General features: G+C 41.5%; 1 protein-coding gene and 1 pseudogene across 1 annotated transcript in view; one reads left to right on the top strand and one right to left on the bottom strand.

Annotated features, from left to right (window-relative positions):
• rbm28 (RNA binding motif protein 28) overlaps positions 1–14082 on the top strand; it is a 39102-nt gene that overhangs the window by 18270 nt on the left and 6750 nt on the right. The window contains exons 8-17 of the mRNA XM_060842536.1: positions 427–542; positions 692–770; positions 2801–2910; positions 3675–3748; positions 4652–4787; positions 5564–5628; positions 6164–6319; positions 9405–9554; positions 11246–11320; positions 13546–13772. Coding sequence (XP_060698519.1) covers positions 427–542; positions 692–770; positions 2801–2910; positions 3675–3748; positions 4652–4787; positions 5564–5628; positions 6164–6319; positions 9405–9554; positions 11246–11320; positions 13546–13772 — 1188 coding nt within the window. The remainder of the gene's footprint in view (positions 1–426; positions 543–691; positions 771–2800; positions 2911–3674; positions 3749–4651; positions 4788–5563; positions 5629–6163; positions 6320–9404; positions 9555–11245; positions 11321–13545; positions 13773–14082) is intronic.
• On the bottom strand, positions 2226–2344 carry LOC132826976 (5S ribosomal RNA; annotated as a pseudogene).

Here is a 14082-nt window from a genome sequence, read left to right as displayed (position 1 = left end):
CTTGAATTGTACATAATTTAACTATATAAGATTAATTATTGATCTAACTAGAATCTAGTCTCTTTATATTCCTTGTCTGATCAAATCTCTGATGTTAGACTTCAACGCAGGACCTTCTGAATCCAGGGTGAGCAATGAATGATATTACGCTATAATGATTCTTGATGCTTATTCTTGGATCATCTGATCTACAGGACTATTAGATGGATCTACTTCACCTATAGTCTTCAAAATGCAAGCAGGCCTTTATGCCCCACTATTGAGTGTCGTTGTTTAGGTCCTGTACAAGCCATTGGTTTGTTTGGATTGAAATTAACTAATTTGTTTCCTTCTCATTCTCATCTGTGATGCTGATCTCGGGCAGATTCTAAATTTATGTCTGTGATGCTCAGAGTTAAATCTGACTTGAATACCTTTGCATTTCAGATCAACTACGAAGGAGGAGGAGGAGGTTGTGATTGAAGCTTCAGAAGATGAAGCTGATGATGATGTGTCAGATGAAGAAGTGTCAAACGATGAAGTATCAGAGGATGATGAGCAGGGTGAGCAATGAGTCAAAACTCCATGCAAAACATTTCTAAATATTGGTGGAATTTGGTACCTTTACAGATAGTTGAGGGTAGGCAGATTGCTTTGAGCTTGTACTCTAAGGGACATGTGATTATCAGACAGTTCCATCTTTTTCCTTCAGATGAAAAGCCTACGAAACAAACGTTGAGAAAGCCCAGTCTCCCAGTGGATGTTCATGAAGGACGGACAGTCTTCATCAGGTCAGACCAGAAATGTTTCTTATGGAAGTTATTTGGGAAGGTGGGCAATCTAAATATAGCAGTATGCTATTGAACTCGAGCTCGCTGCTGGTGGGATGCAGCAAAGCGAACATTCAAACAGCTTTTCTGCACTTTCCTGGTCAAAGAATGAAACTGATTTCCAAGGAACATTTATGCAGCTGAATGTATCTTTTGATTTCTGGGCTGAAAGAGTGGTGAGGAATATTGGTACATCCAGTTCCCTGGGCAGTGAATGGACTCTGAAGCAAAGGGTGTCATTTAAGCTGCTGCTGTTCCTCCAACCTGTGTCTCAGGGGGGCAAACTTCCCTTCTTCGAACTTTGGTCCCTTGTGATAGGTGTGTAAAATTCAGATATTGTTTGCTAGGTGTGTGAAATAACTGCATGGAGGCCAATATCCTAACACCAAGTCACCCTATATTTATACGTGCATATACACTAGCTGTAACCAGCCAGCTCTGATTCAGTCCCTGAAGTCAGGAGATTCTTGATTCCCCTTTTTTTTTCTTTTTTTTCTTTTTATTTTAAAACCCCCACACTACCACCTAAGTGCGGTAGTGCTTATTTTTCCCCCCAGCACCCATGTTGTGTGTGTGCAGATGTTGGACACGGTGAAAGACACAAGGTGCACAAATCTTTATTCGGTTTTCACCACCAGGAAGAAAGGAAATGCCCGAGTGGACAGTGACAAGCAGTGTCCTTCACATCAAAGGGCAATGCTGCGTGATCAGAGAGTGAAGGGGAGGGCAGGGATTAAATCAAAATAGAGTTGGAGGGGGAAATAATGCATTCCACTCCCTGCGGCACCCACCTGTCCATGAACAACTACAGAGTATTGGTGGAGACCGCGTGCTCCTTCTCCAAGGACACCCGTGCTCTAACGTAACCGCGGAAGAGGGGCAGGCAGTCAGCCCTCACAACCCCATCCACGGCCCGCTGCCTGGACCTGTTTATGGCCAGTTTGGCCAGATCCATGAGGAGGTCTTCAGGGTGCCGAAGATCAGGAGCATGGGACTGAAGTGCAACCAAAAGCAGAGGAGGAGATTTTTAAGAAAATCAAAAAGGGAGTGCAAACACCCACACCCAGTATATACGTGGACCACAGACTCCACAGCACCACAGAACAAGCAGTTGGGCTGGGAGTCCATAAACCACCGCAATCTGCGGTTGCAGGGGACTGCTGCGTGCAGCACCCTCCACCCCAGATCCCCGAGAGAAGGGGGGAGGACTCTCACGTAGACAGCCCTCCACTGGGGATCCCCACTGCCTGGTGGCAAATGGGCACACCAAGGCGTGTCCGGACGGTGGATGAGGGAGAAGAGGTGGACGGTGTGCAGCAGCAGTCGATACAGGTTCTGCCTTTTTACGTCCTTAAAAGGGACAAAATTAAAATTCCGGAGATGGCTCAGGTTGTGGGGTACAGGCTCCCGAGGAATAGCCTACTGCACCAGGTATTCCCAGGTGGTCTCCCATCCAAGTACTAACCAGGTCTGAGTCTGCTTAGCTTCCAAGATCAGACGAGATCAGGCGTTTTCAGCATAGTATGGCCATAGGCAATCCCCTGTTTATGTCAGTCAGCCAAGGCTCCTTGATTGGCCCTGGTTAACAACCCGAATCAAGGTTCTCATAGTTAATAATTCAGTGTGTATTCTTTGGACTGAGCCCATGTCCCAAGCTCTGGTATTTTCTTATGGAGCAAGTTGGTCTCTCCTGTCCGGTTTTTTTTATTGTTATGCATGCAGTTTATTCTCGAGGCTCCTGAGGAATGTGTTTAGTGCTCAATCCATGGTTCATTAGTAGAAACGTCCATCTTTCAATCTTCATATTCCTGTAGAGTCTCTGGTCATTTGATGTCTGTGTTGAGCTGTGCCTACTCAACCAGCACCATCCCTGGATGAAATTTCTTCTGCACACGTACATTAATTCAGGCTTTACCATTTATCTGTTGCCTCTATACACTTGCTTGATTTACCTTCTGACTTAAGGCTTTTCTCTTTAATTTCTCCTCCAGGAACTTGTCCTTTGATACTGAGGAAGAACCTTTGGGGGAGATGTTGGAACAGTTTGGAGACCTGAAATACGTTTGTGTAGTCAGGCACCATGACACAGAACACTCCAAGGGTGAGTCAAATGACCTAAAACTGCATAGCTTCTTTCTTTAAAAAAAAAAATCCAGTGTAGTGGGTAGAAGTAGATGTCCGATTCATGAAGGATGTGTAGTTGGTGTAAAGAAAGCATAACCCAGCTTTAGTTACTGCCCTGCAATGTTAGTTGATTGTAGGTGGTAAGGGAAAGTGAAGTAATGTTATTATTGGCCTCAGTGAATCTCGATTAAGAAAAAGACAATCATTCAGTCTGATTGATCACCTCAATCCTGCTAAATTAGGGTGTACAACATCAAAATGAAGTGGCCTGCTCAGATTCTACATGAGGATGCTCTTGGATGCTCAGAATGTACTGGATGTTTGTATATTTAATACCTGAAAAAAACAGCATCTGTTGCAGTGCAGCGACCTCTCCTATCTCATTGGAGTGACTGTTTAGCTATTTGCTAAATTCTCTGTAGTGGGACTTAAACCCACGATCTTTCATTTCAGTGGAATGCACCCTATCTACTGGACTTTGATTAGTACTATGCAGAGAAAATTTAGTCCTGTCAAGGTAGGATACTGCAAGTATTAGGCTGGTTATCCCTAGTTTTGGATTTTGCCAATGATGGCCAATAACTATACAATGGGAAGATAAGTTGATGGCCATATGCAGAGCATAACTGGTACAGAGTGTGCTTTAGCTGTGTGTATGGTTCCCTAGTCAAGGGAGGGCAATGAATTTGTGCTGTTTGACTGTTTTATGTCTTATATCCTTTCGATTCCCGTTCTTTACAGGTTGTGCCTTTGCCCAGTTTATGACAAAAGAGTCAGCGCAGAAGTGTATGGAGGCAGCAGAGAGCCGGTGTGAGGTGAGGAACTCATGCTTTTAGACAAAAGCTCATTAGTCCAACCAGTAAAATTAAGACTCAATACACATCTCTGATTTTATTTTGTTCCCTCCCATGATTTTAAAATTAGGGATTGCCAACACACCCAACTTCCCTCCCTCTGTTCATTGCAAAGTTTTAAAATGAATGTTTTGATCTTTTGCTCTCTACTTCTTGATTTTTAGCATCTATTTTTCACGTATTGATGGTATCCTGTGCTGTGTTGATATCCTCTAGTTTTCATGAGAAGTTGCGGAGAGTTGGCCCATTTACTATTCCTGTATCAATCCCATTGAGCAACTGTTCTACTAAGCCAGTTTGTTGATCAGTCAATTGGTCGAGATTGCTGGAGGGACGTACTTGTGCATAACTAACTTAAGATTTTTAAAATATGGCATTATTATTATTGCTTGAATTTTGGTTTTGTAACTCTTTTACAGTAATGGAGTGACTTATCTTAGTTGCCTGCACTACTTCCTCCCCTCAACCTATCTACCAGCTATAGTTCAGTGTTGTATCATGGCCTCCTGCTCCTATCCCTATCAGTCCTTTCTTTTTCTCTCGCTCTCACTCTCTCTCTCTTCCTGTCCCCCGTTGCACCCCCAATCCTACGTAATTTTCTGTGGGTCATTTATGAAATTCATCACAACCCATACAACCTGGAGTGCCGCCTAAACTTCCAATCTGTTCACGACCACTTTTCCCACCACAAGAAAACCTTTCTTTTTTGCTCATCCATTTGGGTAATTCCCTGAACTCTGATCATTCCTGTGCACTGTCTGGATTCTTCCAATTGTCAACAGTTTGAGGCTCTAGACTCTTATCACTGTCGGCATTCCATGGTTTTGCACATGGCGGTCTTGACAAAAAACATTTGTCTTTTAGAATGGAGGACTCCAGCTGGATGGGAGGAAACTGATTGTGACCTTGGCAGTTAGTCGTGAAGAGGCCAAGAAATTCTCCCAGAAGTCATTGAGAAAACCACCTGGAACACGGAACCTGTACCTGGCTCGAGAGGGCTGTAAGTATTTTGGGGAAAGATTTTGAGTAGATTCCTATTCCTTGTGCAGTATAGCTTTGTGTGTTTATTATCATGTAAATGTTGGTCTGTGACTAGGTGGGAAGCACTTTTATCTCTGAGTCAGATGGCCATGGCACAAGTCCTACTTTAGAGATATGAGCATACAATTATGACTGACATTCCTAATGCAGTATTGAGAAATGATATCTTTTGAATGAGACATTAAACTACAGCTCCTTCTGCCCTTTCCAATGGATGCCGTCGATGATCCTCAGCACAACTTTAGAACAAGTGCAGTAGGGTTCTTCCCAGTGTCCCAGTCAAACAACATTAATAAAACATTATCATTTGGCTCTTATCTCCTTGTGGGAGCATGCTGTAGCTGCTACATTTCCAACATTTTAAAAAGGTACTTAATTAGTTGTGAAATGCTTTGAGATATTCTAAGGTTAGGAAAAGTGCAAAATTGATTTGAGTCCTTTCTTTCTTAAATGACAAACTTTTTCCAGATTTTGGTTGCCTTTTATGTCCACATGGATAGTGCTCTAAGCAATTGAAGGTAAAGTGGAATATACGCACAGTGCAATATTAGAATATGGAGTGCATGTCCGCAAGGAGTTGTTGATGACCATTCGAGAAATGTGAAAGAAAAATTCAAAACCTTTAATGAAGTAGGATTAGAGATCTTCTTCAATATAGGACTATTCTAGTTATACCTCTGTCTCTCCAGTAATGGGACTGAATTTTAGAGGTTTACCCTTTATCATTCCTTTCAGTGATTCGAGCTGGGATGAAATCGGCAGAGGGCATGAGTGCCACAGACGTCACTAAGAGAACACGAGTGAGTTATCTGTTCATCTTTCAGAATATAAATACAATGCATATCTCAGTCTTCTTTAATACATTTACCTGTTCTCTGTTTTTCTCCTTTTTCTGATTTTTGCTGGAGGTTTGTAAAGAATAGTTTCATCTCTGGTTTTTAAGCAAGATGTATTGTTTAGAACAGGCCATATCAGCAATTTAACACTTATATAGTGCACCATTCCATCATGTGTCAATTTTTTTCAATATTGATGAAGGATATCTTCTACTGTGGAAATTTATAAGAGGTATGGTGAACAAATAAGACCAATTTATCCACTTTACATTGTGAGTTTGAAACAGCTTAACGCAAAGAAGCTGACAGGTTAGCAAGTTCAAGAGGATATTAGATAGATTTTTGCTGGTCAAAGGCCATTGTTATACTTGTGCACTGTACCCTGCCATGCAGTGTAATCCATCCTCTTATCCACTGAAAACTATGCTTCTTCAGTGCAAAGCACACTGTGATAATAGATGATTCAGATCCCAGTTAATTACTGTTGTCTTGTATTTAGTTTGAGGAGCTGAAGCGTCAAAAGCTGAAGGATATGAATATCTTTGTCTCAAAAACAAGGCTGTGTGTACACAACATTCCAAAATCATTGACTGACCAGCAGCTCCGAAAGCTCTGTTTAGAGGCTGCAGGCACAAAGGATGCACGCTTAAAGGAGGTAAGACTGGTGCTGGAAGTGGAATCCGGGGGGGAGATTCCATTAAATATGATGGGGCTACCCCATCTCTGCTCTAGGCAAAGATGGGATAAGCTGTGAATGTGCATCAACATCTCTCCACTGGGCTGTTTCTATCTGAGGAAGGTCTCTAAGTATTTTGTTAATGCTAGTAGATCTTTCAGTGATATTACTTGCAGTATGAAACATACCTTATTTTGGTTATAGGTTTGTTCGCTAAGCTGGAAGGTTCATTTTCAGATGTTTCATTGCCGTACTAGGTAACATCATCAGTGAGCATCTGGATGAAGCACTGGTGGAATGGCCTGCTTTCTATTTATGTGTTTAGGTTTCCTTGGGTTGGTGATATCATTCCTGTGGTGACATAATTTCCTGTTCTTTTTCTCAGGAAATGGTAAATGGGATCCAAGTCAATGTGTTTGTCAATAGAGGTCCGGTTGGAATGTCGTGCTTCTCGGAATTCTTATACGTGTCTCTGTTTGGCTGGTCCCAGAATGAATGTGTTGTCCCTGTCAAAGTGGTGTCCTTCCTCATCTGTATATAAGGATACTAATGAGAGTGGGTCATGCCATTTTGTGGCTGAAAGACATGACCCACTGTCACTAATATCCTTACATACAGATGAGGAAGGACACCACTTTGACAGGGACAACACATCCATCCTAGGACCAGGCAGAGACTCGCACAAGAATTCCTAGAAGCATGGCATTCCAACTGGAACTCTATCAGCAAACGCATTGACTTGGATCCCATTTATCAACCACTGAGAAAAAGAACAGGAAATGATGTCACCACAGGAAATGAACAACACCAGCCCAAGGAAACCTAAACACATAAATAGAAAGCAAGCTCTACCAACAGTGCTTTATCACTGATGATGTTACCTAGTAGGGTGACAAAGCATCTGAAAACGAACCTTCCAACTCAGCAGGCAAACCTACATCCAGAACCTCAACCTGAGCTACAAATCTTCTCAAAACTTGCTAAGCATTGCAACCGTAGAATGTTCTATTCTTTCTTATATAATTGCTTATGTGATGGGCTAGACTACTATCTATTGCCCATCCCTAGTTGCCCAGAAAGCAATTAAGATTCAACCACATTGCTACGGGTCTGATGTCACATGTAGACCAGACCAGGTCAGAATGGCAGATTTTATTCCGTAAAGCACTTTATAGGACCAAATAGATTTTTACAACAATTGATAGCGGTTACACAATCGCCACTCAGCTAGCTTTTATTCCAGATTTAAGGAATTCAAATTTCACCACCTGTCAATACAAACCTATTTCTCCAGAACATTACCCTGGGTTTCCAGATTGCTAGTTCAGTGACACTGCACTACATGTGTATCCCCCTAGCTGCTGGAATGACAACAATATCTCTTTAAAACCATCAAATTTAATTTGATTAACTAATCACAGAGGTTGATCATCCGGTGTGTATTGTTATTGTTTTGTGTGATTGGGAGGGTATTAAAAGATTGATAGATTGTTGTAAGTCATAATCCAGAAATTCTAGCTTCTGTATAAATATTTTCTGGTTTTTGAGATACATTTATTTTGAAAGATGATCTGCATCTGTAGGCAGTTGCATCAGTTTGCAATATATGTTACACCTTTGGGACCTCCTGAAGTTGTTAATGTGTTGGTTTTAATTTTCCAAAACTCAGTAGATTATGGGAAGGTTCTGTTAGATTAAAAAATAGCTATTCCAAATGTGAGGAAGACGGAAAGCAAAGAGCTACAAATTTATTACCTTCACATCTGTCATAGGGAAAGGTTAAAAGATTTTATTAAAGATGTTATAACAGGCCACTTATGCAAGTTCGATGTAATCAGACACAGCCAACCCTATTTTATTGAAGGGAAAATCATGTTTAATTTATTGCAGTTCTTTGAAGAAGTAATTTATGCTATATCTGTGTGTATATATGAAACCAGTGTATTGTATTTAGACTTCCAGAAGACATTTGATAAAGTGGCACATTAGATATTATTATGGGAAATAAACGCTCATGGTTGTAGGAAGTTACATCTTAGCATGAATAGAAGATTAGCTTGCTAACAGAAAGCAGAGTCGATCTTTTACAAGCTAGCAGGATGTCACAAGTGGTGTGTACCATAGGGGTTGGTGCTGGGTTCCCAACTCTTCACAGTTTATATAAATGATTTGGATGAAGGGACTAGAGATAAATTTGCTGTTGACACAAAGATGGGGAGGAAAGTGAGATGTGAAGAGAACATAAGGAGCCTATAGAGGGAGATAGACAGGTTAAGTGAATGGACAAAGAGCTGGAAAATGGGTTACAATGAGGAAAAGTATGCAGAAACTTTTGCAGAAAGAATAAAAAAGATTCTAAATTGTGAGATGATCTAGGTGTCCTCATGCATGAATCTCAAAAGGTTTGTATACAGATACTATACAGATACAGCAAGTAATCCAGAAAGCTAATTGAATATTATAGTTTGTTGTGAGAGGAATTGAATGCAAGAATAAGGTGTTAATGTTTCAATTACACTGTGCGTTGTTTTGCAGACGGTTGTCTCTCAGAGGAAGTGAGAAGTGGCAGTCAGATCTTGGCACTAAGAATGACTCTTATGTTAAGTCGAGTTTGTCAAGATTCCAGATGGTAACAAGTATTAGGCAAAAACGTAATCAAAGCATTAGCTTTCAAGAAGCTTCTTATAAGAGAGGTTGAGAGAGGAATTCTAGAGTTCACAGCCTTGGCACCTGAAGGCATGGACATCAGGGGTCTGTTGATGGCAAACAGAATTGTAAAAGGCCAAAATTGGATGAATGCAGAGATGTTGATGGGTTACAGTAAATTACAGAGGTAATGTGGCTAGAGGCCTGAGTGGATTTAAAAACCTGAATGAATTTGGAAGTTAATGCATTGCTGATGTGTTACTAGACTGGGAGCTGGTTCAACGATTAGTTTGTGGGGTGGGGTTGATTGATAAATGGAACGTGGTGTAAATGAAGAATCAGGACAGGTATACCCATGCATTGAAATAGCTGCTGTCTGTAGTTTGCTTACAACTGTCTTTCACGTTTTTTTCTTCAGTGTCGGATCATGCGGGACTTGCAGAAGGCAAAGGCAGAAAGAAGTGGGTGCTCTCTGGGCTACGGCTTTGTAGAGTTCACAGAGCATAGTCACTCCTTGACAGCCCTGCGCTGTCTGAATAATAACCCAGACATTTTTGGGCCAGAGAAGGTGAGTGAATCAAGCATGGCATGTCAATGTAACGAATCTCAGTGCTTTGCAATGGATGGAAATGCTGGCCATCGTTTTTTGTTCGGTATCCTCTGTCTGCGCCAGCATGAAGTAGCTTTATGTTCAGGAACTTCACCCTCTCCTGCCAAACAATACCAAAATGCAGATTATATTCATATAATTTTGGATAATGTAGCTGGTTAGCAATGAACCTTGTACAATGTGGGCCTTCATCCCTGCAATGGTCTACTGAGATGACTGCAGCATCACTACAGCAAGTCAAACTGCAGAAGGTTATCCAGCACAATAACAACTTGTTTAGTATGCTCTGTACTGCTGACAAGGAACCTGAAACAAACAGGTGGAAAAAGAAATATGGAATGTAAATTATCTTTCACTTAAGTTGTGCATTTACTTTTCGATCATCCCTTCTTTAATCCACCTCTCCTGAAGGCACAGGTTCTGATTTATAAAGTGGGAATCTGTTTCTATTGCACTTATATTTATCACATATGCAACCCAGAATAATGGTGTGAAAGTCTTTCCCAACTAGTTGTGTGAAATAGACATGGGTAGTCATGTTCTGGATCTCAGACAAAAGATAATGAATATTGATGCTGGAGCAGTTCATTGGCCTTAGTTAGAAAGATACCATTCGGGAGCAATGTTGAGTCTAAGGTGCCGTGTTTGGTCAGAGTAGAGTTTGCTTTACTTGACCTGGCACCTCACATTGAGTGTTTTTATTCCAGAACAGTGAAATTGCTCTCTGTCAAGACGGCCAGATCTACTAGCAAAACATAGGAATGGAGGAGAAAGGTCTCAAAAATGGGTATGCAGCACTTTGGTGTGCTGCTGGATGTTTTCGGTGCATATAGATCCTTGTCCTGGATGATAGTGTGTGGAGATAATACAACGCCTTGCAGAGGAGACGAGAAATATTCTCTTGGCCCCGTTGAAATTTGCCAAGAATTTTATTTGTGGAAGGTGCAGAAACCTGATTTCCCCTGGTGGTCCTATGTTTTACACAATAAGCGAAGCTGCCAGCTTGCTGCAGTTGATAATGTCAGGCTGGGTATCTCTGGTTAGGAAGTGAATTCTCACTCTTGATCATATGCGGTGGCTCCTGGCCTCAATACCCCAAAATATCCTGTCAACATTCAACATTTTGGTGAAGATTTTTTGGTGGAGCATATAGGGAGAAATGGTAAAGAGGTTGCACACTTAAAACAATTCAGAAAACATCTCGAAAGCTCATGAGAATGTTTTCCTACAAATGGTTGTTAAGAGCTCATATATGCTAAATACAAGAGCAATAAAAACAGACTCCCACTTTATAAATCAGAGCCTGTGCCTTTAGGAGAGGTGGATTAAAGAAGGGACGATCGAAAAGTAAATGCACAATTTAAGTGAAAGATGATTTTACTTTCCCCCTTTCTTTTTCCACCTGTTTGTTTCTGGTTCCTTGTCAGCAGTACAGAGCTTACTAAACAACGAAACAAGAAGTTGTGCTGGATAATCTTCAGCTTGTCTTGCTATATTGATGCTGGAGTCATCTCAGTCGTTATGGATGCTGGAGTCAATCAGTCCGTTGCAAGGACTGATTCTAGGTGTTTAATTTAATATTGTACCTGCACAATATTTATTATGATTCTTGCATTTTTCTCCCTCACCCCACCTTGTTCCTGAAACAGAGGCCAATCGTGGAATTCTCATTGGAAGATCGGCGGAAACTGAAAATCAAAGAGATGCGCAAGCAGCGCAGTCTGGTAAGGGTGTCTCTTACAGTGGTACAATTTACCCATCAGTTGTGGACAGTTCTAACACCAAAAAGGAGAAATAATCTTGGAGGTTGGGATGTTATGTGGGAATATGTTCTCGCTGTTCACCGTAAGGACAAGTTGACAAATTGTTGATCTTTGATGTGCCTAGAATTCTTCTAAGTTGTGTGGCCATTCTTCCAGAAAAAGTTGGAATGCAAAAGGAGGCCATTTGGCCCATTGTGTCTGTGCTGGTTGTCTGGAAGAAAGCTAAGCAAAGGCTATGGACTTTGCCAAATGTTCAGCAATTTTAATGAAGCCTTGTGCTCCAGACTTTGCCGCTTCCCTAACCAAGTTCTTCAGTGTAGTAAGGACACTGTCATTAATCTGGCAAGGTAAAACAAAATTGTTAGGCTTTACAATTTACAAAAGACAAATCCAACCCAGCCAAATACCATGGCAATAGTCTACTCTCAATCATCAATCTACTCTCGATCATCAATAAAGTTATGGAAGGTATCCTTAATAGTGCTATCACATGTTAGCTGCTTGGCAGTAACCTGCTCGCTGACGCCCAGTTTGGCTTTAACTGGGGCGATTCAGCTCCTGCACTCGTTACAGGCATGATTTAAACATGCAAGAGAGAGATGAATTCCAGATGTGAGGTGAGAGTGACAGCCGTTTACATCAAAGTTGCATTTGACTGAGTGTGGCAACAAGGAACCCTATCAAAACTGGAATCGATGGGTATGAGAGAGCAAACTCTGTGCTGGTTGGAGTTACCCCTGACACATGGAACAATGGTCTTGGTTGGTGGAGGTCAGTCATCTCAGCTGCAGGACATCTCTGCAAGAATTCCTTACGGTAGTGTCCTTGATATGACCATCTTCATCAATTACCTTCCCCACTTCTCTCCTCATAATGAACGGATGTTCACTGATGGTGAACATTGTGTAGTTATCATCCGCAACTCCTTAGATACTGAAGCAATCCATGTTCAAATACAGCAAAATCAGGACAATATCTGGGCTTGGGCTGACAAGTGGCAAGTCACATTCATGCCACACAAACGCCAGGCAATGACCATCTCTAACAAAGACTATTTAATCACCGCCCTTTGACATTCAGTGGTGTTACCATCACTGAATCACCCAGTATCAATATCCTAGGGGTTACCATTGACCAGAAATTCAACTGGACTCACCACATAAATACAAGAGCAGGTCAGAGGCTAGGAATACTGAGGCAAGTACTCCCCTAACTCCCCAAAGCCTGTCCACTATCTATATGTCACAAGTCAGGAGTTTGGTGGAATACACCCCCTTGTCTGGGTGGGTGAAGCTCAACAACACAATGTGACCTGATTGAAACAGCATTCATTCTCCCCACCACCTACTCCAGTAGCAGCTCTGTGTGCTATCTACAAGATGTGCAAATTTACAAATGACTCTCAGTACCTTCCAAACCTATGATCACTTCCATGTAGAAGGACAAAAGCTGCAGATGGTGGGAACGCCACCAACCTCAAGCTCCCACCCCCCCCCGCCCACAAAAAAAATCCATTCGCCATCCTAAATATATTACGTTCTTTCACTGTTGCTGGGTCTGAATCCAGGAATTCGCTCCTTAAGGGCATTGTGGGTCTGCCTGTAGCACATGGACAGCAGCAATTCATAAGGAAACTCGCCAGCATCTCCTCGAGGGCAAATAGAGACAGGCAATAAATGCTGGTCAGCCAACGACACCCACGTCCCACAAGTGAGTTAAAAAACTCACTCTTTCTGTTCTTAATCCCAAATTTATAAAAATGTTTCCTTTAAAAATATTCACCTAATTTTCTTTTGAAAGTTACTACTGAATTTGATTTAGAGCATTGATCCTTCTTCAGTTGTTTCCATGGGACAAATAATTGGTTTTTGGCAATAGAGTGTTTGAGATACACTGAGGGTATGATGATATGTAAATGCAAGGTATTTCTTTCTTTCTTAAAGTTCACAGTAATTTTTTTCCAGCCTAGGCCTTGAAGAAAAGTGCCAAGTGCTGGACTGCTGATGCCATATTGTACACATTAAATATGAACTCACTCTCTAAATATAAATGCTGTTGTATCTTGATTCAGCCAGTGGAAGGTGCTGTCACACTGCAATAACTCAGCTGGCGTTTCCAGCAGCTGCAGTATTAACTTAATGGTGGAATGCAATTGTATAAGTCTTTTATGGTTTGTCTTTTGGCAGCAGAAGCAGCAGCAGCATAAAGTGGGAGCAAGTAAACCTGTGCAGACTGGGAAATGCAGTACACATTCAAGCACCCAAGAGCAAACCACCCTGCAAACTATTCCAAAGAGTGACAAATCGTGGTCTGGATTTTGTACCACACCTGAAGTTGAGGAGGTGGAGCTGCCCAATGGCAAGAAACGAAAGAAGGTGCTCCCTCTGCCTTCTCACCAAGGCCCTAAAATTCGGTACGAATTTATCATGCTATCGATCTTGTAGCTTAAAAGGAAACTATTTAGTTTGTTGTTCGTGTGCTGAATCTTTAAAAGAACTATCCAAATTGAATTCCACAGCCCTGTAATTCTAGTGCCTTAATATATATGTCCAATTGCTTTGTAAAGTTCCTACCCTGTTGGGTAGAACATTCCAAATTTTAAGACTCCTCTCGATGGAGGCGAGTGGAAAATCCTCCTCATTTGATCTCTCCTCATATTTTTGTCAATTATTTTTACAAATCTCTAGTTACCAAGCTCCTTGCTAGAGAAATGAGTTTCTGAG

The sequence above is a fragment of the Hemiscyllium ocellatum genome, chromosome 23 (assembly GCF_020745735.1).
Source record: "Hemiscyllium ocellatum isolate sHemOce1 chromosome 23, sHemOce1.pat.X.cur, whole genome shotgun sequence".
Classification (NCBI taxonomy): Eukaryota; Metazoa; Chordata; class Chondrichthyes; order Orectolobiformes; family Hemiscylliidae; genus Hemiscyllium; species Hemiscyllium ocellatum.
This window is presented reverse-complemented; position numbering and strand designations above follow the sequence as displayed.